The sequence below is a fragment of the Microcaecilia unicolor genome, chromosome 12 (assembly GCF_901765095.1).
Source record: "Microcaecilia unicolor chromosome 12, aMicUni1.1, whole genome shotgun sequence".
Classification (NCBI taxonomy): Eukaryota; Metazoa; Chordata; class Amphibia; order Gymnophiona; family Siphonopidae; genus Microcaecilia; species Microcaecilia unicolor.
The window spans coordinates 105,259,815-105,285,906 of record NC_044042.1 but is presented as its reverse complement, the minus strand read 5'-3'; the positions used below and the strand labels follow the sequence as shown (position 1 = coordinate 105,285,906).

The 26,092-nt window shown below is 44.5% G+C and overlaps 1 protein-coding gene across 3 annotated transcripts in view; it reads left to right on the top strand.

The window, feature by feature from the left end:
* LOC115482191 (zinc finger protein 385C-like) overlaps positions 1 to 26,092 on the top strand; it is a 138,709-nt gene that overhangs the window by 15,159 nt on the left and 97,458 nt on the right. For all 3 annotated transcript variants that reach the window (XM_030221792.1, XM_030221793.1, XM_030221791.1), the window contains exon 2: positions 15,105 to 15,365. In XM_030221792.1, coding sequence (XP_030077652.1) covers positions 15,107 to 15,365 — 259 coding nt within the window. In that variant the 5' untranslated portion in view covers positions 15,105 to 15,106. The remainder of the gene's footprint in view (positions 1 to 15,104; positions 15,366 to 26,092) is intronic.

Sequence of the window (26,092 nt, the reverse complement as noted above, 5' to 3'; positions counted from 1 at the left end):
CGCCGCTACCGCTACCCCCCACCCGGAGTTGCCGCCGCTGCCCCCCCCCCCTCCACCCAGCCCGAGCACTCTCTTCGGTATTGAACTTCCATCGCCGACACACAGCAGGCAGATCAGCTGAGCTCCCGTCGGCCTTCCTTCCCTGCCTGTGTCCCGTCCTTGCCGACGTTACGTCACATGAGGGCGGGACACAGGCAGAGAAGGAAGGCCGACGGGAGCTCTGCTGATCTGCGTGCTGCGTTTCGGCGACGTAAGTTCGATAGCGAAGACGGGGCCTGGGCCGGGTGGAGGGGTGGTGGCGGCGACCTCGGGGGGGAGGGGGCCCTGCAGAGGGGAGGGAGCCTTACTAGCCCGTTTTAACGGGCTCAACGGCTAGTCTGTAAATAAATAATTAAAAGTCAAGTAGAGGCTACTGGGATGATGAGTGTCCTAATGTACGCAGCAGTCAGAGAGAGTGACGGCCTTTCCTTGATGCCTCTCCTGCCATCAGTCCGCTGGTAAACGGTAGTGATACCAGTAATACTCCACTTCCTATGGCTCACATGTCCGATCAGTGGCATTAAGAGAGCTTTCATGCTATTTTCCTTTGTAATGATTCCTCTTAGTATATTAATTCAAAAGGAGTGAAGCCTGTGAAACTGGGATTACCTTAATCAGTGGGAATTGGATTAGAGACTCAAGTGTTCGCATTGTTAAATAATTTCTGGTTTTAAAAGAGAAAAAATGAAATTCTGTGTATTATTTTTACTAATATTGGACAATAAGTATGTTTCCAACGAAATAAATTGACTATACACCGTTTTGGCTTTGAAGAAGCCAACCAGACGATCAATGTGGAATAATGATTCAGATAACTGGGGACAATCAGGTTAATACCACGTTTTTTCTGTTTACTGTTGTTTAATTGATCTCCTTGTCTTGTTTCACTCTCCCTATTTTGTGGTCTAAGGAAGAGTATAGAATTACCTGATTGAAACAATTCTTGTGTATTACTTTCTCTGTATTTCTGGCAAATTATTTCATTGCTTGAGTATCTGACGAAAAAGGGCAACCTTCGAAAGCTAATCAAGAAATGTATTAACATAGTAACATAGTAGATGATGGCAGAAAAAGACCTGCACGGTCCATCTAGTCTGCCCAAGATAAACTCATATGTGTATACCTTACCTTGATTTGTACCTGTCTTTTCCAGGGCACAGACCGTATGTCTGTCCAGCAGTATTTCCTGCCTCCCAACCACCAGTCCCGCCTCCCATCACTGGCTCCGGCACAGACCCCGTATAAGTCTGCCCTCCCCCATCCTAGCCTCTCAACCACCAACCCCTCTTCCCCCCGCCACCCAATTTTAGCTAAGCTTCTGTGGATCCATTCCTTCTAATGGATCCACAGAAGCTTAGCTGAAATTGGGTGGCGTTTATTAAGTTATGTCCAATAAAAAAGGTATCATCTTATTTTCTTTTCCATGTTTTATTTTGTTTGATTTCTATTGATAACTGTTATTGCTTGTAAATTTGAATTTTTATTTAAAAAAAAAAAAGAGAGCTTTCATTCGGGCTGCTGTTTCTTTAACTAATTGGCAGATAAAGAGCCTGTCTTATATGAAAAAAGCCATAAAGGCCCCATTTATATACTGTAGCTGGTTCATGTCGGTGGTTTTACGTCCAGCCCTCATATGTTTTTCTAATAATGAAACCTTTTATTTATTTTCCATGGGGCTTCATGAGACAGCCTTTCACCTTTTCCCGTTTGTTTATTATAATTGAGCTCACCTTCTCCTTCAGGGCTGCCTTTCATTCAGCTTCTGACAGAGATAGGGGCCGCAGTTAATTGGCTTCTAACTTTTGAACTATGCAGCGCTTATTACTGAGATTCCTACAGCCACACTGTGCAGCCAAGAATGTAAAATGCCCTCTGTTTAAGATCTACCACTGAAGCTGGTCTTACACACTACCAATTCAGAGTGCTTGATAGAGCTGGCATCTTTCAAATCTCTCAAAGAGGACATTTCCAGAAATGAGAGCTCACAGCAATATGCATGCAACACCTAACAGGTTCAATATACAGTCCAGTCGCTATTCAACCAGCAATGGTCAGACCCAGATATTCAATGCCGAGCAATATTTGGGTCTGACCTGGCTGCTACTGTCCACTCACAATTGGCTGATATTCAGTCGGGACCCTTATAAGATACTTGTCCTGGCTGAATATTGACTGGGACTCACATTAGTGCATCTGTGAGTTTCTTCCACCTCCTTTGTGTTCATTCTCCCCCCCCCCCCCCCCCCCCCCCCAAGATCTGATCCCCCCTGAGGGCCTACTTTATATCCCTTGTGGGGCAGGGGCGTAGCCAGACACACAATTTTGGGTGAGCCTGGGCCCAAGATGGGTGGGCAGAAGAACTCTGCCCTGTCCCACAAGTGATTTGGTCTCTTCCTCTCTCGCCTGCATGCCATATTTTCTCTCTAACATTCCCCCTCCCCACGTACCTTTTAAGTCCTAGATTTTCACCGACAACGAGCAGCAACAAATACACACTGCTCATGTTGGCCCCACAGCCTTCCCTCTGATGCAGCTTCCTGTTTCCGCATAGGCAGGAATACATCAGAGGGAAGGCTGTGGGGCCGGTGCAAACTGTATTTATCAGTCGCTGCTCACTGCAGGCGAAAATCTGCTATTTACAAGGTATGCAGGAGGGACAGTTGTTGGGAGTTTTTGGCTGGTGGGGCTTGGGGATCCCTGCCAGTCACATCATTGCTGTACTGCTACTGGGTGGGCCTGAGCCCTAAGTTGGTGGGCCTGGCCCACTCGGGCCCACCCTCGGCTACACCACTGCAGGGGGGTATCCCAGGCAGGAGTGATCCCCACTCACTCCTACTTCCTAGCAGCTCCATCAGCTAAAATGAAGGAAGACACTGGAATGAGAGGGCATAGGATGAAGTTAAGAGGCGTAATCTAAGGAAATACACTTTTACAGAAAGAGTTGTGGATACATGGAACAGCCTCCCAGTGTCTGTACATGACACAAGTATTGAATAAATCTGTTATAGTACAGCCCCCAAATGTTTTCATCGTTCAAGTTCTACAAACATTCTTTACATTCATATAAATTGATCCAATTCTGTTTACAATGCAGCGTAAACTTCAAACATCAAAAATTTATCGAAATGAAAAAACATTTCTTACATTTCGATACGTAAGTAAATAAAAAAAAATTTAGACAGTCACACATGTAATAGTATTCACACGTCATATCTCTTCATTAATATTTATCAGTTAGACGTCACGTCCTTTCATCTTGTATATTTAAATGACACGTTTCCGACATTATAGGTTTGCAACACTTGCATCACTTACATTAGCCGGCAACACGGCTTTTTGTTTTTCAGTGTACTTGCAAGACAGAGGGTAAGCATCTCACTGATCTAAACATGTTTGAATATATAGCAGCCCTTCTCGTTTCTTTTAACATAGCAACATACATAGTAGATGACGGCAGAAAAAGACCTGCATGGTCCATCCAGTCTGCCCAACAAGATAAACTCATATGTGCTACTTTTTGTGTATACCTTACCTTGATTTGTACCTGTCATTTTCAGGGCACAGACTGTGTAAGTCTGCCCAGCAATATCCTCGCCTCCCAACCACCAACCCCGCCTCCCACCACCGGCTCTGGCACAGACCGTATAAGTCTGCTCAGCACTATCCTCGCCTCCCACCACCGGCTCTGCCACCTAATCTCAGCTAAGCTTCTGAGGATCCATTTCCTCGGAACAGGATTCCTTTATGTTTATCCCACGCATGTTTGAATTCCGTTACCGTTTTCCTCTCCACCACCTCCCGCGGGAGGGCATTCCAAGCATCCACCACTCTCTCCGTGAAGAAATACTTCCTGACATTTTTCTTGAGTCTGCCCCCCTTCAATCTCGTATCGTGCCCTCTAGTTCTACCGCCTTCCCATCTCCGGAAAAGGTTTGTTTGCGGATTAATACCTTTCAGATATTTGAACGTCTGTATCATATCACCCCTGTTTCTCCTTTCCTTCAGGTCAGCAAGTCTCTCCTCATACGTCTTGTAACGCAAATCCTATACCATTCTCGTAGCTTTTCTTTGCACCGCTTCAAATCTTTTTACATCCTTAGCAAGATACGGCCTCCAGAACTGAACACAATACTCCAGGTGGGGCCTCATCAACGACTTATACGTGATTACTTAAACGTGATTACTTTTCCACAGCTGCCAAGTTACCCATTCCAGAAGAAGATTTAAGGTCAGTCCTGAATTTCTAACAGTATCCTGATATGTTATGGGACTGACAGCTCTGACTTCAAATGGGCAGCATCCAAGACTACAAATTCCAATTGCCCTGGGATGTAAGTTAACAAGCAGGACTGGCTAAAACCTACCCCCCCCCCCCCCCCTCTTTCTGGAACTGGGAAACTTGGTGTGCTCTCTGCTGTGCAGGTTGCCAGTGCATTATAATTCAAGAAACTAGAAAGGCCAGTGCAAGTTTTCATTGCATGTGAACAAACAGTGCTCGTTACTAGCACCAGTAGTCTTTCTTTCACCAAAATTCGCCCTTTCCTTTCTGAGTATGCAACCAGAACCCTCATCCACACTTTATCACCTCCCGCTTAGACTACTGCAACTTGCTTCTCACAGGTCTCCCACTGAGCCATCTCTCTCCTCTTCAATCTGTTCAAAATTCTGCTGCACGACTAATATTCTGCCAGTGTCATTATGCTCATATTAGCCTTCTCCTCAAGTCACTTCATTGGCTCCCTATCCGTTTCCGCATTCAGTTCAAACTCCTCTTACTGACTTACAAATGCATTCACTCTGCAGCTCCTCAATACCTCTCCACTCTCATCTCTCTCTACACTCCTCCCCGGGAACTCCGCTAACTGGGCAAATCTGCACCCTTCTCCTCCACCGCTAACTCCAGACTCTGTTCCTTCTATCTTGCTGCACCGTATGCCTGGAATAAACTTCCTGAGCCGGTACGCCAAGCCTCATCTCTGGCCATCTTCAAATCTAGGCTAAAAACCCACCTCTTCGATGTTGCTTTTAACTCCTAAACCTTAAGTAGAGGAGTGTGGTAGCTGTGTTAGTCCACTCTTAAGGTTATCAATAGAAATCAAACAAAATAAAACATGGAAAAGAAAATAAGATGATACCTTTTTTATTGGACATAACTTAATACATTTCTTGATTAGCTTTCGAAGGTTGCCCTTCTTCGTCAGATCGGAAATAAGCAAATGTGTTAGCAGATAGTATATATAAGAGAAACATCAAAGCATTACTTTGACAGTCTGACAGAGTGGGAGGATGGGGGTGGGTCGGAGGTATGCATGGGGACATCAAAGCATTTCATTGATATTCTAACAGGATGAGTGTGGATAGGTGAGGGTTGGGGTGATCAACAGAGACATACAGCTTTATGGTTTATAATGGGTTGGCGAAGAAGGGCAACCTTCGAAAGCTAATCAAGAAATGTATTAAGTTATGTCCAATAAAAAAGGTATCATCTTATTTTCTTTTCCATGTTTCATTAACTTTGTTCAAAACCTCTTAGTATGGATTTTTCACCTTCACTAGCTTTATGCAATGCCATTACTTTGGCACGTTTGTTACAAGGTGTTCACTCACAATCTTATGCCCTAGCAATATATTGGCACACAACACACACACCGCCTTCATCAGTAATTTCGTTTTCACAGACTTGCAATAAGTTCTTTAAACAATGGATTTTTTGTGGTATTCACTTTTCTGAGTGACCACATTGAAAGCACGTTACACTTAGAAACACCGTTTTTTTGGCGCCACTTTTCAAAAAAATATGACGCAAGCACTTCTCAAACCTATCACAGCACAGCACTTAAATGCTTTTTACATCGCTCAAGTTTTCAGTAAAAAAAAAAACCAACCTCTTTTTTTTTTTTTTAAAAAGCATACAATTCAATCATCCCTAATTACCTGATTAATTTATACAGTCTCGTTTTTTTATTTTTAGGCCTCACAAACGCCATTTAGTTTTAGATGTACATCTTCTTTACTCAATCTTGTTTAAATTCTCTTATTTTTTTTAGTTTTTTTTTATTTATAAATTGTTTTTACAATATATTTTCAAGCATGACATCTTGAAAGAAAGTGAAACATATACCTCAATTCATAGAAATAAGGAAAAATCAAAATATACCAAAGGTATTACAAATTTCACTCAAGTCCTACAATTAAGGATTCCAGAGGAATCAGTATCGGGAAATCAATAAGGAAATAGCTAAACGCACAGGATTATGGCGATAATCTCATTTCGGTCCAGTTGGTGTCTTAGAAGCGATTAGTTTGGAGAGCTGAAGCGGGTCCGTGAAAGTATATTTTACATTTTCAAGCTTAATAATACACTTGCAGCGGTATCTCAAAAAAAGGTACCCCCAACTTGAATAACTGGTGTTTTCATTATGAGAAATTGTTTCCTTCTTTTCTGGGTCTCCCTAGAAAAAAACGGAAACAAGGAAATCCGAAAACCAAGAAATGGCTTCTCCCGATGTCTGAAAAAGATCTCGAAGAGCCATTGCTTGTCAGGTAGTAAGGCCACTGTAGCAACCAAGGTTGCTGGTGTGGCCTGTTGGGTATCCGAAGTTTCCAAGAGAGCAGAAATGTCCGATATTTGTCGTACATTTTGATCTAAAGGTTTTTGAGGAAGATAGAAAACCTTTGAAAACGGTGGTAAGTTAGTTTCTGGTATAGATAAATTCTCCCTCAAATATCTCTTCAACATATCGCCAGGTTTTACCATCGGAACACATGGAAAATTGATAAAACGCAAATTTAAATTCCTGGCGTGGTTCTCTAGATTTTCCGATTTAATTCTTAGACTGGATATGTCTTTTAGGGGCAAAAATTGAGTGTCCTCCAATTTTTTTATTGATTGTTCAATTTGTTCCAGTCTTGGGGAAATTTTCTCAAAAAAAAAGTTTAAAATTTTATTAAATTTCCAAAATACAATACATAAATTAGCGTAAAACTCACATATGTATACATTAATGAAATATGCATCTGTTGTAATAGAACACATACATAACACACAGCAAACAAAAACAAGCAAAGGGTAATTACTTAATTCAGTCAAGGAGTGTGGTAGCCGTGTTAGTCCACTCTTAAGGTTATCAATAGAAATCAAACAAAATAAAACATGGAAAAGAAAATAAGATGATACCTTTTTTATTGGACATAACTTAATACATTTCTTGATTAGCTTTCGAAGGTTGCCCTTCTTCGTCAGATCGGAAATAAGCAAATGTTCTAGCTGACAGTGTATATAAGTGAAAACATTCAAGCATTTTAACACCCAACAGAAAGGACTTAACAAGGATCTGGGGTTCCTAGCCCATTATAAACCATAAAGCTGTATGTCTCTGTTGATCACCCTCCCCTCACCTATCCACACCCATCCTGTTAGAATATCAATGATATGCTTTGATGTCCCCATGCATACCTCCTACCCACCCCCATCCTCCCACCCTGTCAGACTGTCATAGTAATGCTTGAATGTTTCACTTATATACACTGTCAGCTAGCACATTTGCTTATTTCCGATCTGAGGAAGAAGGGCAACCTTCGAAAGCTAATCAAGAAATGTATTAAGTTCTGTCCAATAAAAAAGGTATCATCTTATTTTCTTTTCCATGTTTTATTTTGTTTGATTTCTATTGATAACCTTAATCAGTCAAAAACTGACACATTTGGGAGGGGAAGGGGGGAGGGTTGGAGGTGATACGTGATTTAATATGTTTTTAGTTGGACAACGTAAGCAGAGCTAGTTCTTCTGGATTCTGTTAATTTCTAGATGTTGGATTTTCACAAATGTTATGAGACCTTGAGATTACATTCTCTTTCTTTTAACAGCACTGGTAGTTTGTCTTTATTCATTTTGTTTCAAACAAATCCATATGGATTTTCACCGTCACTCGCCATTACTTTGGTATGCTCGTCACCACATGTTCACTCACAATCTTATGCACTAGCAATATATTGGCACAAAACATACACCACTTCTTATCAGTATTTTCATTTTTATATACTAGCAATAAATTCTCTTAGCAATGTATTTTTTGTATTATTTATTTTTTTAAGCATCCACATTGATAGTAGGGGGGCAGACTCAAGAAAAATGTCAGGAAGTATTTTTTCACGGAGAGAGTAGTGGATGCTTGGAATGCCCTCCCGCGGGAGGTGGTGGAAATGAAAACGGTAACAGAATTCAAACACGCGTGGGATAAACATAAAGGAATCCTGTTCAGAAGGAATGGATCCTAAGGAGCTTAGCCGAGATTGGGTGGGAGAGCCAGCCGGAGGTGGGAGGCGAGGATAGTGCTGGGCAGACTTATACGGTCTGTGCCAGAGCCGGTGGTGGGAGGCGGGTCTGGTGGTTGGGAGGCGAGGATAGTGCTGGACAAACTTATACGATCTGTGCCAGAGCCGGTGGTGGGAGGCGGGTCTGGTGGTTGGGAGGAGGGGATAGTGCTGGACAGACTTATACGGTCTGTGCCAGAGCCCGTGGTGGGAGGCGGGGCTGGTGGTTGGGAGGAGGGGATAGTGCTGGACAGACTTATACGGTCTGTGCCAGAGCCAGTGGTGGGAGGCGGGGCTGGTGGTTGGGAGGAGGGGATAGTGCTGGACAGACTTATACGGTCTGTGCCAGAGCCGGTGGTGGGAAGTGGGACTGGTGGTTGGGAGGCGAGGATAGAGCTGGGCAGACTTATACGGTCTGTGCCAGAGCCGGTGGTGGGAAGCGGGACTGGTGGTTGGGAGGCGAGGATAGAGCTGGGCAGACTTATACGGTCTGTGCCAGAGCCGGTGGTGGGAAGCGGGGCTGGTGGTTGGGAGGCGGGGATAGTGCTGGACAAACTTATACGATCTGTGCCAGAGCCGGTGGTGGGAGGCGGGTCTGGTGGTTGGGAGGAGGGGATAGTGCTGGGCAGACTTATACGGTCTGTGCCAGAGCCCGTGGTGGGAGGCGGGGCTGGTGGTTGGGAGAAGGGGATAGTGCTGGACAGACTTATACGGTCTGTGCCAGAGCCAGTGGTGGGAGGCGGGGCTGGTGGTTGGGAGGAGGGGATAGTGCTGGACAGACTTATACGATCTGTGCCAGAGCCGGTGGTGGGAAGCGGGACTGGTAGTTGGGAGGAGGGGATAGTGCTGGACAGACTTATACGGTCTGTGCCAGAGCCAGTGGTGGGAGGCGGGGCTGGTGGTTGGGAGGAGGGGATAGTGCTGGACAGACTTATACGGTCTGTGCCAGAGCCGGTGGTGGGAAGCGGGACTGGTGGTTGGGAGGCGAGGATAGAGCTGGGCAGACTTATACGGTCTGTGCCAGAGCCGGTGGTGGGAAGCGGGGCTGGTGGTTGGGAGGCGGGGATAGTGCTGGACAAACTTATACGATCTGTGCCAGAGCCGGTGGTGGGAGGCGGGTCTGGTGGTTGGGAGGAGGGGATAGTGCTGGGCAGACTTATACGGTCTGTGCCAGAGCCCGTGGTGGGAGGCGGGGCTGGTGGTTGGGAGGATGGGATAGTGCTGGACAGACTTATACGGTCTGTGCCAGAGCCGGTGGTGGGAGGCGGGTCTGGTGGTTGGGAGGTGGGGATAGTGCTGGGCAGACTTATACGGTCTGTGCCAGAGCCAGTGGTGGGAGGCGGGGCTGGTGGTTGGGAGGAGGGGATAGTGCTGGACAGACTTATACGATCTGTGCCAGAGCCGGTGGTGGGAGGCGGGTCTGGTAGTTGGGAGGAGGGGATAGTGCTGGACAGACTTATACGGTCTGTGCCAGAGCCGGTGGTGGGAGGCGGGGCTGGTGGTTGGGAGGAGGGGATAGTGCTGGACAGACTTATACGGTCTGTGCCAGAGCCGGTGGTGGGAAGCGGGACTGGTGGTTGGGAGGCGAGGATAGAGCTGGGCAGACTTATACGGTCTGTGCCAGAGCCGGTGGTGGGAAGCGGGACTGGTGGTTGGGAGGCGAGGATAGAGCTGGGCAGACTTATACGGTCTGTGCCAGAGCCGGTGGTGGGAAGCGGGACTGGTGGTTGGGAGGCGAGGATAGAGCTGGGCAGACTTATACGGTCTGTGCCAGAGCCGGTGGTGGGAAGCGGGACTGGTGGTTGGGAGGAGGGGATAGTGCTGGACAGACTTATACGGTCTGTGCCAGAGCCGGTGGTGGGAAGCGGGACTGGTGGTTGGGAGGCGAGGATAGAGCTGGGCAGACTTATACGGTCTGTGCCAGAGCCGGTGGTGGGAAGCGGGACTGGTGGTTGGGAGGCGAGGATAGTGCTGGGCAGACTTCTACGGTCTGTGCCCTGAAAAAGACAGATACAAATCAAGGTAAGATACACAAAAAGTAGCACATATGAGTTTGTCTTGTTGGGCAGACTGGATGGACCATGCAGGTCTTTTTCTGCTGTCATTTACTATGTTACTATGATAGTATGTTACATTCAGAGGCACCGTTTTTTTTGGCACCGTTTTTCAAAAATGACGTAAGCATTCCTCAAACCTATCACAGCACAGCACTTAAATGCTTTTTACATCGCTAACGTTTCCAGTAAAAAAACCCTCCCTTTTAAAAAAAAAAAAAAGCATATATTTCAATCATTTCGAATCACCTGACTAATTTACACAGTCTCGGGTTTTTTTTTTTTTTTCATTTTTAGATCTCACAAACACCGTTTAAATTAGATGCGTATCTTCTTTACTCAGTCATGTAAATACTCTCTGTTGATGATGCAGTTTAATCAGCAAGATACACCGACTTCGGTATCGCTATTTTAATTTTACTTAATTTTATTTTAATGTTGTTCTAATACAGTTCATATGTTATGATATATAAATGCAGGGCTTTTTTTGAGGGGGTACTTGGGGGTACTGAGTACCGGCACCTTTTCCACTGTCTGCTAAACTTGACCCATGGTTCTCGTATTTTAATGAAAGAGCTCAGGTTCGACATGCAAATTCTGCCTTGTCATAGATTCTACGACTGGTTGCAGGGGTCCTGGCTATTGTACGGTGGGTCCCTCAATGAAGGGTGGCCTGGCATTTGAGTACCGGCACCTTTTTTGCTAGACAAAATGCACTCATTCGTTATATTTCATTCAGATAACCAAAGGATTTTACAGCCAGGTTCTTGCTTTAGGCTTTTCCTGTTGTTAAGCAATATGTTCTAACATTAGAGGTACCACTACAATTCAATGTTTTCAATATAATTTTAAATCTATAAATCACATTATAAGTTTGATGTTCCTTTCATTGTTCACAATTTCACCTGGTTTTAATGGATTAACTTTATGTATTTTTTTATTTGTTTGCATATTCTTTATGCATCAGCATTTTCTGTGATTGTAATGTTAAGTGTCACATTATTGTACTGTTTTGTTTTTGTATGGTCATCACCAAAACGTTTTAATAGTAACATAGTAGATGACATTGCTGCCTGGATGTCCAACCGCCACCTGAAACTGAACATGTCCAAGACCGAGCTTATCGTCTTTCCACCAAAACCCACTTCTCCTCTTCCTCCACTTTCTATCTCAGTTGATAACACCCTCATCCTCCCCGTCTCATCTGCCCGCAACCTCGGAGTCATCTTTGACTCCTCTCTTTCCTTCTCTGCGCATATCCAGCAGATAGCCAAGACCTGTCGCTTCTTCCTCTTTAACATCAGCAAAATTCGCCCTTTCCTCTCTGAACACACCACCCGAACTCTCGTCCACGCTCTCATTACCTCTCGCCTGGACTACTGCAACTTACTCCTCACCGGCCTCCCACTTAGCCATCTATCCCCCCTTCAGTCTGTTCAGAACTCTGCTGCACGTCTCATATTCCGCCAGAACCGATATACTCATATCACCCCTCTCCTCAGGTCACTTCACTGGCTTCCGATCAGATACCGCATTCAATTCAAGCTTCTCCTTCTTACCTACAAATGCACTCAGTCTGCTGCCCCTCACTACCTCTCTACCCTCATCTCCCCTTACGTTCCCGCCCGTAACCTCCGTTCACAGGATAAATCCCTCCTCTCAGTACCCTTCTCCACCACCGCCAACTCCAGGCTCCGCTCATTCTGCCTCGCCTCACCCTATGCTTGGAACAACCTTCCTGAACCCTTACGCCAAGCCCCCTCCCTGCCCATCTTCAAGTCTTTGCTTAAAGCCCACCTCTTCAATGCTGCGTTCGGCACCTAACCCTTACCGTTCAGTGAATCCAGACTGCCCCAATTTGACTGCCCCTATCGGACCGACCGTTCACTTGTCTATTAGATTGTAAGCTCTTTGAGCAGGGACTGTCTCTCTTTGTTAAATTGTACAGCGCTGCGTAACCCTAGTAGCGCTCTAGAAATGTTAAGTAGTAGTAGTAGTAGAGGTACCACTACAATTCAATGTTTTCAATATAATTTTAAATCTATAAATCACATTATAAGTTTGATGTTCCTTTCATTGTTCACAATTTCACCTGGTTTTAATGGATTAACTTTATGTATTTTTTTATTTGTTTGCATATTCTTTATGCATCAGCATTTTCTGTGATTGTAATGTTAAGTGTCACATTATTGTACTGTTTTGTTTTTGTATGGTCATCACCAAAACGTTTTAATAGTAACATAGTAGATGACAGTAGAAAAAGACCTGCACGGTCTATCCAGTCTGCCCAACAAGATAACTCACATTTGCTACTTTTTGTATATACCCTACTTTGATTTGTACCTGTGCTCTTCAGGACACAGACCGTGTAAGTCTGCCCAGCACTATCCCCACCTCCCAACCACCAGCCCCGCCTCCCACCACCGGCTCTGGCACAGACCGTATAATTCTGCCCAGCAGTATTTCCCGCCTCCCAACCACCAGTCCCGCCTCCCATCACCGGCTCTGGCACAGACCGTATAAATCTGCCCTCCACTATCCTCGCCTCCCAACCACCAACCCCTCTTCCCCCACCTGCTCCGCCACCCAATTTCGGCTAAGCTTCTGAGGATCCATTCCTACTGCACAGGATTCCTTTATGCATATCCCACGCATGTTTGAATTCCGTTACCGTTTTCATTTCCACCACCTCCCGCGGGAGGGCATTCCAAGCATCCACTACTCTCTCCGTGAAAAAATACTTAGGGTTTCTACTCCCTAAGTACTCCCTAAGTACATCACTTTGCATTTCTTCACATTGAATTTTAATTGTCAAACCTTAGACCATTCTTCTAGCTTCCTCAGATCCTTTTTCATGCTTTCCACTCCCTCCCGGGTGTCCACTCTGTTGCAAATCTTAGTATCATCCGCAAATAGGCAAACTTTACCTTCTAACCCTTCGGCAATGTCACTCACAAATACATTGAACAGAATCGGCCCCAGCACCGATCCTTGAGGCACTCCACTACTCACCTTTCCCTCCTCCGAGCGTATTCCATTCACCACCACTTTCTGGTGTCTGTCTGTCAACCAGTTCCTAATCCAGTTCACCACTTCGGGTCCTATCTTCAGCCCATCCAGTTTATTTAAGAGCCTCCTGTGGGGAACCTTGTCAAAAGCTTTGCTGAAATCTAAGTAGATTACGTCCATAGCTTGTCCCTGATTCAATTCTCCTGTCACCCAATCAAAGAACTCAATGAGATTTGTTAGGCACGATTTCCCTTTGGTAAAACCATGTTGTCTCAGATCTTGCAACTTATTGGCTTCCAGGAAATTCACTATCCTTTCCTTCAGCATCGCTTCCATTACTTTTCCAATAACCGAAGTTAGGCTTAACGGCCTGTAGTTTCCAGCTTCTTCCCTATCAACACTTTTGTGAAGAGGGACCACATCCGCCATTCTCCAATCCCTTGGAACCTCTCCTGTCTGCAAGGATATATTAAACAAATCTTTAAGAGGACCCGCCAAAACCTCTCTGAGCTCCCTCAATATCCTGGGGTGGATCCCGTCCGGTCCCATGGCTTTGTCCACCTTTAGCTTTTCAAGTTGTTGATACACACTCTCTTCCATGAACGGTGCTCTATCCACTTCATTCTCATTTGTACTTTTTCTAGTCCATCGCGGTTCTTCTCCAGGATTTTCTTCTGTGGAGAACAAAAGTATGTATTTAGCAAATTTGCTTTTTCTTCATCATTATCTACATAGCGGTTCGCAGCATCTTTCAGTCTCACAATTCCCTTTTTAGTCTTCCTCCTTTCACTAATATACCTGAAGAAATTTTTGCCACCCCTCCTTACATTTCTAGCCATTTGTTCTTCCGCTTGCGCTTTCGCCAGACGTATCTCTCTCTTGGCTTCTTTCAATTTCATCCGGTATTCCTCCTTGTGTTCCTTTTCTTGAGTTTTTCTATATTTCTGGAACGCCAACTCTTTAGCCTTTATTTTCTCAACCACTTGGAGAACCATATCGGTTTCCTTTTTCTCTTGCTTTTATTTACTTTCCTTACTTGCCCAGAGTCACAAGGAGCTGCAGTGAGAATTGAACTCAGTTCCCCAGGATCAGAGTCCACTGCACTAACCACTAGGCTACTCCTCCTTACATGGTAAGGGTAATGCATTTGATATTTCACCTTTCTGTGATACAGCCAAAGCATTTTGCATATTATATACAGGTACTTTCTCTGCCCCCAGTGGTCTCACACTCTTAAGTAATTCTTTTAAAACAAATTGTCGGAAATATTTTTTCACTCAAGGAATAGTTAAGCTGTGGAACTCGTTGCCAGAAGATGTAGTAACAGAGGTTAGTGTATCTGGGTTTCAAAAAAAGGTTTGGAGGAAAAGTCCATAGTCTGCTATTGAGTTAGACATGGGGAAGCCACTGCTTGACCCGGGATTGGTTGTATGGAATGTTGCTACTATTTGGGATTCTGGAATCTTGTTGTTGTTTGGGATTCTGGAATGTTGCTACTCTTTGGGATTCCGGCATTTTGTTATTGTTTGGGATTCTGGAATGTTGCTACTAATTGGGCTTCTGCCTGGTACTTCTGACATACATTGGCCACTGTTGGAAGCAGGATACTGGGCTAGATGGACCTTCAATCTGACCCAGTATGGCTATTCTTATATTTTCCTTATCATCCTTTTTTTTAAATATTGGTAGGTATGAAACGGCCGCTGAATCCTTCCCATCTCCCAGATAATAGACTTAGAAAACTGGATTGTGGAAACACCTACTCAGATTGCCAGCTGACTTTAGAAGACCAGAATGCAAAAAATGACAAAATCCACCAATCATTCACCCTTTGCGAGGTGTGTAACATCCAGCTAAACTCCACTGCCCAGGCTGAGATCCACTACAAAGGCAAGTCCCATCAGAAATGCTTGAAACGGCTCTACCAAGGGAAGCTGCCAGTAAAACTAGGTAAGTCACCAGCCTTCCTGGAATTCAAATCATGTTATTACCATGTAATGATTGAGTCAACTAGGTATACGATTGATAAGAGCATGAAAGTATTGGGGGTAATTATTGATAATCATCTGATGTTTGACCTACATGTTCAATCTATCATAGTTGTGCAAAATTCGTAACTGTTTTGCTCCTGAGACTTTCCGTTTGGTAGTTCAAATATTAATTCTATCCTACATTGACTACTGTAATATTGTGTATGTTGACTGTAAATCAGAGGTGCTGTGTCAACTTCAGTCAGCTCGGAATACAACGGCTCACTTGATTCACAATGACAGAACTAGGATTCACACAGGTGATCAGTTCTCTGACCCACAAAAAGGGTCACATACTGATTTGATATTCTACATAGGGGTTGACATCCCAGAATTCTGGGATAGCAGTAATAAAATAACACCCCTATCAGACAATTTTCTAACTAAATTTTCCCTAAGTGACCACCTGAAACAAATGGCACCTCCCAGAGTTTGGAAGGAGATCAAAGACAAGAAAAAGATGCCTGCTGAGAACTTCCTACAGACCTTGGACTATTCACATGTGGACGAAAAGACAACTACAGTGTCCGAACAGGTTGATATTTGGAATACACACTTAGCCAAGACCTTAGAGAAAATGGCACCAATAAAAAAGGTCCTATGCCCCACTCACAAATGCTCAGCTTGGTTTTCTCCAAAACTTCGGATCCTTAAACATGAGGGATGGAAACTAGAAAGGAGATGGCGGAAATCTCGCCTGGAAGAAGACAGCCTAAACTATAGGAAGCACATAACAAAGTATCGCCAAGTCTTAACAGCAACCAAAAAACAATATTTCCATCAATGCATTGCACAGGCTGCCAGTTCAACCAAGCAGCTGTTCAGTATAATAAACAGCCTACTGCTACAACAGAACCAGCCTGCCCAGTCAAAACTGAACTGCAATGATTTTGCTGTATTCTTTGCTAACAAAGTTAAGTCTTCCAGGATTTACAAGGAGTCCCACCCAATCAGTTAACCAGGCATGCACAAACTCGCCCCCTTCTTACAGAGGCATATGGGACACTTTTAACCCAATAACAGAGAGCCTTGACAAAATCCTAAGAGACCTTCAACCAACTACCTGCTCCCTTGACCCCTGCCCATCAAAGATAGTGCAGTAGGCAAGTATGGGCCTCATGGTGCCACTAAAATTGTGAGCACCTCTTTCCAACAGCATTAAAAAAGGCAGTAGTTCGCCCTTTGCTAAAGAAAAACAACATTGACCATTTATTTTATGTATTTGTTGCATTTGTACCCCACATTTTCCCACCTATTTTCCGGCTCAATGTGGCTTACATAGTAGCGTCAAAGGCGTTTGCCAAGTCGGTTGATAACAAATACAAGGTTGTATAGTGATCGTATGAGGTATAAGTGGAGGGTCAGAAGGGATGAAGATTGCGTGTTGTCCAGTACGATTATAGTCATGCTGGTCTTTCCCAGTTTGGCAATACGTATGTACTTGTTGCTGGGTGAAGAGGTTTACGTGGGGTCGTTGGGGTAGGCCGTTTTGAAGAGGTTGGTTTTTAGTGATTTCCTGAAGTTCAGGTGGTCGTGGATTGTTTTCATAGCTTTTGGGAGACCATTCCATAGTTTTGCGCTTATGTAGGAGACGCCGGATGCATAAATTGTTTCGTATTTCAGTCCCTTGCAATTTGGGTAGTGTAGGTTTAGATAGGATCTTGACGATCTGACTTTGTTTTTATTGGCAGATCTATAAGGTCTGTCATGTATCATGTGACTACACCGTATATGATTTTGTGGACTAAGGTGCAGATTTTGAAGGTGATTCGTTCTTTGATTGGGAGCCAATGCAACTTTTCTTGAAGGGGTTTTGCACTTTTGAAGCGCATTTTGCTGAATATCAGCCTGGCTGCTGTATTTTGGGCGGTCTAGAGTTTTTTAATGAGTTGTTCTTTGCAACCCGCGTAGATTCCGTTGCAATAATCTGCATGGCTTGATTGTATTATATATTGAAAGGTTGCTCTTAGGAAGAAAGCTTCCACATTGAATAGAACATTTTCTTTGTTACAGAGTTTACTTGGCTCTCAAGAGTAAGGTTGTGGTCAAGTGTGACGCTGAGTATTTTCAAACTGTCTGAGGTAGGGAAGGTATGTCCTGGAGTATTTATGGTTGTGGGTTTGTACTTGTTATGTTGAGAGGAGAGGATAAGGCAATGTGTTTTTTTCAGCATTCAGTTTATGAGTTTGCCCAGGAGTCCATGATGTTCAGGCAATCGTTGATTTTATTGGTTATTTCTGTCATGACAAACTTGACAAACTCTTCACTGGTCAGTAGCCAACATCCCATTTCTAGGGAAACTTGTAGAACAAACAGTCTATGTTCAACTCAGTGATTGGCTAGAAGAGAGAAACTAGCTAGATCCATGTCAGCCTGGATTCAGACCCAGTTATGGAACAGAAACGGTCCTCATATCCCTACTATATGATCTTCACAGAAACTGAGAGAGGGGATTTGCCTTGGTGTTTGTACTGCTACATTATTCAGCAGATTTTGATGCTGTGGATTGTTTCCCAGTTACCAGTGTCGCCACCCAATCTCTGCTAAGATTCCGTGGAACCATTCCTTCTAAACAGGATTCCTTTGTGTTTATCCCACGCATGTTTGAATTCCATTACCATTTTCATATCCACCACCCTCTCCATGAAAAAATACTTCCTGACATTAGTCCTGAGTCTGCCTCCCTTCAATCTCATTTCATGTCCTCTCGTTCTACCGCCTTCCCATCTCCAGAAAACATTCGTTTGTGGATTAATACCTTTCAAATATTTGAACGTCTGTATCAAATCACCCCTGTTTCTCCTTTCCTCTAAGGTATACATGTTCAGTCGGCAAGTCTCTCCTTGTACGGTTTGCAACGCAAATCCCATACCATTTTTGTAGCTTTTCTTTGCACCACTTCCAGTCTATTTACGTCTTTAGCAAGATACGGCCTCCAAAACTGAACACAATACTCCAAGTGGGGCTTTACCAACGACTTGTAGAGGGGCATCAACACTTCTTTTCTTCTGCTGGTTACGCCCCTCTTTATGCAGCCTAGCATCCTTCTGGCAACGGCCGTCACCTTGTCGCATTGTTTCTTTACCTTTAGATCCTCAGACACCAACACCCCAAGGTCTTTCTCCTGAGTCGAGCTTACTAATCTCTCCCCTCCTATTCGGTATCTCTCTTTCGGGTTTCTGCACCCCAAGTGCATGACTCTACACTTCTTGGCATTAAATTTTAACTCTAAGATTTATAATGAGAAACCTTTTTCCTTTTCATTTAAAACCCAATTATACCTATTCCCAATGTGCTGTGCAAAACTAATTTTTTCTTATTTTTAAATATGCTGTGCTCAGTGGAGGGGGTATCGTCCACAGGACTCGCGTGCAGTATTCACTGCGAAACCCTCAAATAAACATCATTGCACACCTCCTTCCTTCCTATCTCATTGTTGTTAATACATAATATCTTTATATCAAGTATTGCTACTTAGCTTCGTTACAGAGTCTGTGCTGTTCAACTATGTAGATGTTAATGTCCTGTGGGGATCCCCGTCCTGGGCGAAATTAAAATCAAATCATTCCTTGGTTCCCTTAAGTGCGGGACTGGAGTTCCCACTTTGAGTCGGTGTTTTTGGTTCCCTGGTTCCCTACATGCTCGGCATGTTTCGCGCTGTGCGTCTTCAGGGGAACTCTATGTGAGCTGTGGTGGGGCTTCGCCGCTATTCAGCCTAACCGGTTCAATATATGATTCATTATATTGTTTCTTGTTTTATTTGTTATTGATTTTTTTTTAATGTTTTATGTTGTTGTATGGATTTTGTTTGTAAACTGCTGTAAGCGGTATATCAAGTGATTAAGGGCTCTACAAAGCGGCGCTACCGATTAGCGTGACCTGAATGCAAAGAAGCTCATGGGAATTGAATGCACTTCTTTGCATTCAATGCATGTTAAATGGTAGCTCCGCTTTGTAAAAGGAGCCCTTAATCAAATTTCAGCATTTTAATTTAACAAAATAGTGTGAAATAAATTGAAAAAAATCAACAAAAATTGGTGAAAAGTTCTAAAACACACTTCAGATAACATTTTTAATGTACACTTTCCTACTGTGCATGAATCTGTCGACAATTAGTACTGCCTTCGGCACCTAACCTTTTGGAAATCTAGACTGCCCCACTTTGTCTGTACACTTGTCTTTTAGATTGTAAGCTCCTTGAGCAGGGACTGTCCCTCTATGTTAAATTGTACAGCGCTGCGTAACCCTAGTAGCTCTTTAGAGATGTTAAGTAGTAGTAGTAATCAAAAATGGGCACCACAATTTGGGATATAACAAGACAAAAATAGAGATGTGCATTAGGGGCCCCTTTTACAAAGGCGCATAAGGGCCTACGTGCGTCCACTGTGCACCAAATCAGCATTACCTCCCAGCTACCGCATGCCCTGGGCAGCGTAGCGTGCTGCACGCCTACTGCCTGGGTAGTCCAGGAGACCTTACCGCTAAGTCACTGGGTGGCTGTAAGGTCTCAGGCTGAAAATGGACGCGTGCTGGTTTTTATTTTGCCACACGTCGACTTTCCGGCCTCTTAAAACAAAGGCCCTTTTTCCAGGATACAGCAAAAACTGGCGCTCGCACTGCTGCAGGCCACTTTTTGCCGTGGCTTAGTAAAAGGACCCCTAGATGCCATCCAAGGCAGGGGCGTAGGTCCAGGCCCACCCATTTTTGGTTCAGGCCCACCCAGCAGTGGAGGCAGCGGAGCGGAGGGAGCAGGCTGAGCTCCGATCCCGCATCTGCCTCCCCAGCCCGCCACTGCCCCGCCCCCCGCCGTACCTTTAAATATTACAGTTTTGCTGGAGTCGGGCAGCCGGCATTGAAGACATCAGCAGGCTTACGCCGGTTCCAGCAGCCTTCCCTTCCCTCGTTGCAAGTCAGATGATGGCTCCGCCCTCTTCTGACGTATTTCCTGTTTCTACGAGGGCGGAGCCATCATCCGACTTGCAACGAGGGAAGGGAAGGCTGCTGGAACCGGTGTAAGCCTGCCGATGTCTTCAATGCCGGCTGCCCGCGACTCCAGCAAAACTATAATATTTAAAGGTACGGCCGGGGGGGGGGGGCAGGAAGGAAACAGGGCAGACGGGAGAGGAGGGTTGCTGCACATGGTGGAAGAAGGGGAGAGGAGGGTTGCTGGATGGAGGGAAGAGGAGGGTTGCTGGACATGGTGGAAGAAGAGGAGAGGGCAGGGGAGAGGAGGGTTGCTGGATGGAGGGAAGGGGAGAGGAGGGTTGCTGGACATGGTGGAAGAAGGGGAGAGGAGGGTTGCTGGATATGGTGGAAGAAGGGGAGAGGAGGGTTGCTGGATGGAGGGAAGGGGAGAGGAGGGTTGCTGGACATGGTGGAAGAAGGGGAGAGGAGGGTTGCTGGATATGGTGGAAGAAGGGGAGAGGAGGGTTGCTGGATGGAGGGAAGGGGAGAGGAGGGTTGCTGGACATGGTGGAAGAAGGGGAGAGGAGGGTTGCTGCACATGGTGGAAGAAGGGGAGAGGAGGGTTGCTGGATGGAGGGAAGGGGAGAGGAGGGTTGCTGGACATGGTGGAAGAAGGGGAGAGGAGGGTTGCTGGATGGAGGGAAGGGGAGAGGAGGGTTGCTGGACATGGTGGAAGAAGGGGAGAGGAGAGGGCAGGGGAAAGGAGGGTTGCTGGATGGAGGGAAGGGGAGAGGAGGGTTGCTGGATATGGTGGAAGAAGGGGAGAGGAGGGTTGCTGGATGGAGGGAAGGGGAGAGGAGGGTTGCTGGACATGGTGGAAGAAGGGGAGAGGAGGTTTGCTGGATATGGTGGAAGAAGGGGAGAGGAGGGTTGCTGGATGGAGGGAAGGGGAGAGGAGGGTTGCTGAACATGGATGGAAGAGAGGGAAGGGATAGAGAAGAAATGCTGGACATGGATGGAGGGGATGGAAGAATGAGGAAGGAGATGAGATGAGGGAAAAGGAAGAGAGGAGAAAAACTGCACATGGATGAAGAAAATAGGCAGAAGCTGGATCCACTAGACAGTCAAGTCTGCAGAGGACCCAGCTTTTACTTATGGATATAGAGCAAGAAATGAAGAAGAAAGGAGGAAAGTAAAGAAATAAATGGAAAGGAAGCCCTGGAAACGGAGTTAAGAGGACAGATAGCAGCAGAATCGGATACTGGGCCAGCATGATCAGAAAAACAGTCACCAGACAACAAAGGTAGAAAAAAATCATTTTATTTTCATTATAGTGTTTGGAATATGTCCACTTTGAGAATCAGGTGCTCAACATTAAAAGTTTATATTTATTTACTTATTTGTGGCATTTTATCCCACATTAAACATGAATTAAATTGGAATCTGGGATCATTTAATGTTTTTTTTCCTGGAGAGAGTAATGCATTGCCTCCTCCACCCCCCAGGCTCTCTCCCCGTCTATAGCCAGCTCTGCAATTTTGAAGGGAGGTGCACAGGTGGACAGGGGGCGGGGGGGGGGGCGCAGAGGTGAACCGGGGAGAGAGCCTGTTGTTAAACATTTACCAGCACACCACTGTCTAGTGCCCACCCATCCAACCTGTTGGCCCACCCAAAAATTGACTTCTGGCTACGCCACTGATCCAAGGTAAGTAAAAATTTCATCTCATCAGCCCAATAAAGATATATTTTTTAAAAAGTTAGATTTTATTGTGCAGCTGCCTCTTTAAAGGGTCCCCGCTGTAGATCTGTGTATCCTGAAGTAAGGCACTTCTTGTACCAATGAAAAGTTATTGCAAAATAGAGCACACTGTGGAAACAGCTGTACAGTCTGACAGTTTATTAACATCACTGAGACATCCTCTGACTGCTGTGCACTTCCAATAGTCTCCCAATATAATAGAAACTAATTTGAATTAAATGGATGGCCGGAATGAATGAGGCTTTAATCTGAAATTCATCAACTCTGGTTCCACTTATCATAGCTTTCCACAGATATGCTGCATATTATTAAAAACATCAAAGAATTAATTATGAAGCTTGCAGCAGCGAGCAAGGACTGCTCGAAGTAATCTCAGACTCTGACGTTAACGTTGGTTCAGCCAGATGACTGAGCTGTGTGATAACATTTTGAGCTTGGAAGTGGATTAAATTTCTCATTCGTCTTTAAAAGTCCATTTCTATCACAAAGGTTTTTAGGAGACGGTTTCGGTCATGGTGGTTTATTTTGCCTAAATATATCATTTTCTTCATCTTAATGTACTAAGAGCTAAGCGGTCAGTTTTCAGAATATGCTGAGTACCGTAGGGGTCTTTAACTAAGCGGCGGTAAAAAGTGGCTCGGCTTTTTCCTCTACGCTAAGGGCATTGATACTGCAGCTATAAAAATTGCCTTTTTTTTTGTATTAATGGCCATGTGTTGTTGCCATTACTGTGTGGACATGTGACCTCTTACTGCCACCCCTTTTCGTGGCAATAAGAGCTGACACAGAGGTCTCTTACCAAGCTGAGGTAGGGCTAACGTGTGGGTAGCGTGCGCCAAATCGACACTACTGCTGGGGTAGCGTAGGCACCCAGCGGTAATTTCAAAGTTGACGTGCGCTGTTTCCCATGGTAGAAAGTATTTTTATATTTTCTACCGTGGGGCATTCCCGGCAGTAATCGGCAGTGAGGCCACATTGGCGTGCCCTGCATGATTACAGCGCAAGTGGCAAATGAGCCCTTACCGCTAGGTCAGTGGGTGACGGTAAGGGCTCAAGCAGTAAATAGCCTTTTAATATTAGTGCAAGGCCTTTACTGCTCCAAAAAAAAAAGCATTTTTTCCCCAGCCATGCATGCCAATTTCACGTGTACAAACTACCGCAGGCCTCGTAAAAGGGCCCCACAGTATTCCTGCGGTAATTAATAATGTAGCTGCACTAAGGGACCCTTTTACTAAGGCGTGTAAGGACCTACGAGCATCCAGCATTTGCCAAATCCGCACGCCCTGGGTGGTAATTCTGAATTTGACGCGTGCCAAAAACACGCGGCAGAAAATATTTTCTGTTTTCTACTGAGTGGCACTTACCCGGTGGTAAACGGCGGTGGGCACACGCTGCATGCCTACTGCCTGGGTAGCGCATAAGACCTTACCGCTAAGTCAGTGGGTGGCGGTAAGGTCTCAGGCCAAAACTGGACGCACACTGGTTTTTATTTTGCTTCACAAAGTTTTACAAGTGAAACGGAGTAAACAAACCTGATAGGTAATATTACAAAACAAAAAAAAACCCACACAAAAATTACATATGGAAATATATATCAATCCTAGCAGCCTACTATATCAGGGGGATGTGTAGAAAAGGATAAGGAGATTGTAAAATATGTGGAAAATAATTAAAGGCAGTACGCAGTTTTTTAAACTGCATTATGTAGGAGTAAACCAGTAATTGCCACGAGATGTGGGATAGCGAGGTGTGTAAAACCAGTGCTCTGGGGAGGGTTTTTGTCAGCATCCTTATCACACTTCTTTTTGAGTCTGAGAGCTTCTCATAGAGGGGCCCTTTTACTAAGCAGCGTAAGCGTCTACGTGCATCCAACATGCACCAAAATGGAGTTACCGTCCGGCTACCGCATGGCTCTTGTGATAATTTCAATTTTGGCACCTGCCCGATACGCGCGTCCGAAAAATTATTTTTCTTTCGGACGCACGCCAAGTGGCATTTGATGAACATAGGTCATTACTGCACGGTTACCGCGTGAGACTTTACCTCTAGGTAAATGGACTTGGGAGAAATCCACTATTTCTGGCTTTTTAAAAAATTTTTGACGAAAATGAATGTGCGGCAAAATCAAAATTAGCGCGTGTCCGTTTTAGGTCTAAGACCTACCATAAGTATATAAGTACGTAAGTACTGCCATACTGGGACAGACCAAAGGTCCATCAAGCCCAGCATTCTGTTTCCAATAGTGACCAATCCAGGTCACAAATACCTGGCAAGATCCCAAAAAAGTACAAAACATTTTATGCTGCTTATCCCAGAAATAAGCAGTGGAGTTTCCCCAAGTCCATTTTAATAATAGTCTATAGACTTTTCCTTTAGGAAATCGTCCAAACCTTTTTTAAACCCCGTTTAACTAACCGCCTTTACCACATTCTCTGGCAACAAATTCCAGAGTTTAATTACACGTTGAGTGAAGAAACGTTTTCTCCGATTCATTTTAAATTTACTACTTCATCGAATGCCCCCTAGTCCCCCTAGACAATCGGGTTTTAGAACACACCATAGTACTGAAACCATTATGATGGCATTACTTAGACAAATTCACAGCTACCTATGCCAACATAATGGTTTGTTTTAGCTGTTTCACTTGATCTTAGTGCAGCTTTTGACCTTGTTGATCATGCCCTGTTGCTCTCTCACCTTTCATCTCTTGGTATTTCCAGTGTGGTGCCAAATTGGTTTCAATCTAATCTCAACGTTCTTTTCAAGTGGTCACAGCGTCTCGATCTTCGGAAGATAAAGGGTTGCACTGTGGTGTTCCACAAGGTTCAATTCTTTCCCCTATTCTGTTTAACCTATTTCTCAGTTCACTTGCCACACTCATTCAGTCGTTGGAAATCTCAGCATGTTATTATGCTGATGACATGATCTTTCCTACCTATTGAAGCGCTTCATCCTCTCCCAAAGTTAAGTCCTGTTTAGATGCAGTTGCCCTCTGGTTGAAAGACCTTAACCCTGATAAGACTACCGCTTGTTGGATTTCAGGGACTGTTACTCCTCCGTCTTCTGATCTTACCCTATTAGGTTAAAAAATCACTCCGGTCACTAATTTCAGGTACCTAGGCATTATTTGGGACTCTGCTCTTTCGTTCAAACCTCATATCGCACATTTAACAACTTCTTTTATCAACTTCGAATGGTTCGACACCTTTTCAGTCACAAACATTTTCATACGTTTCTTCTCGCATTCTTCAGTTCCAGATTTGATTACTGTATTGTAGTATATGCTGGTCTCCCACAGTCATCATTAAAAAACAAAAAACGGCAGTCTTTGCAAGTAGGCTTTTATGCCACGCAAGCTGCTCAGACCACTTTTGAAACAGTACCATTGGCTACCAGTTGCATACAGAATTCAATTTAAAATAACTAACACTGACTTTTCATGCTTTCCACCTGGGGCTTCCATATTATTTCGCATGCTTAATCATACCTTATTTCCTCCTTGCACTCTTCGCTCCTTGAATGACCATCGTCTAGTTCTCCGTGGCCCCAAGCAAGCTTACTATGATTCCACTAGCGTTCTATTTTCTCGCTCCCAACACTTGGAACAATCTTCCCTCCTCTCTTCGGTCTGAGACGTCATGCAATACTTTGAAGTCCTCGATAAAAACGTGACTCTTTAAGTTGGCTTTTGGTGAATCAGACTGACAAGCTGTTTCTGGGTTTGCATTAGCGGTCTTTCCCTTTCCTAGTTTACCCATCCCTCCTTTGCCCTCTTTTTCTTGGTTTGAGTGATACACACTTTCCTGTCTTTTAGTATGTACACCGCTTTGCTCTGCCCAAGGCAGTTATAGTGGTCTAGCAAGTTTTATTAATAAATAAATTGATTAATTAAATACATTTATTTTCAGTATTTATATACTACCTAGACCTAAGTGGTTTACAATTTTCTTTTTCAGGTATTGGTACTGTCGCTAATGGGCTCA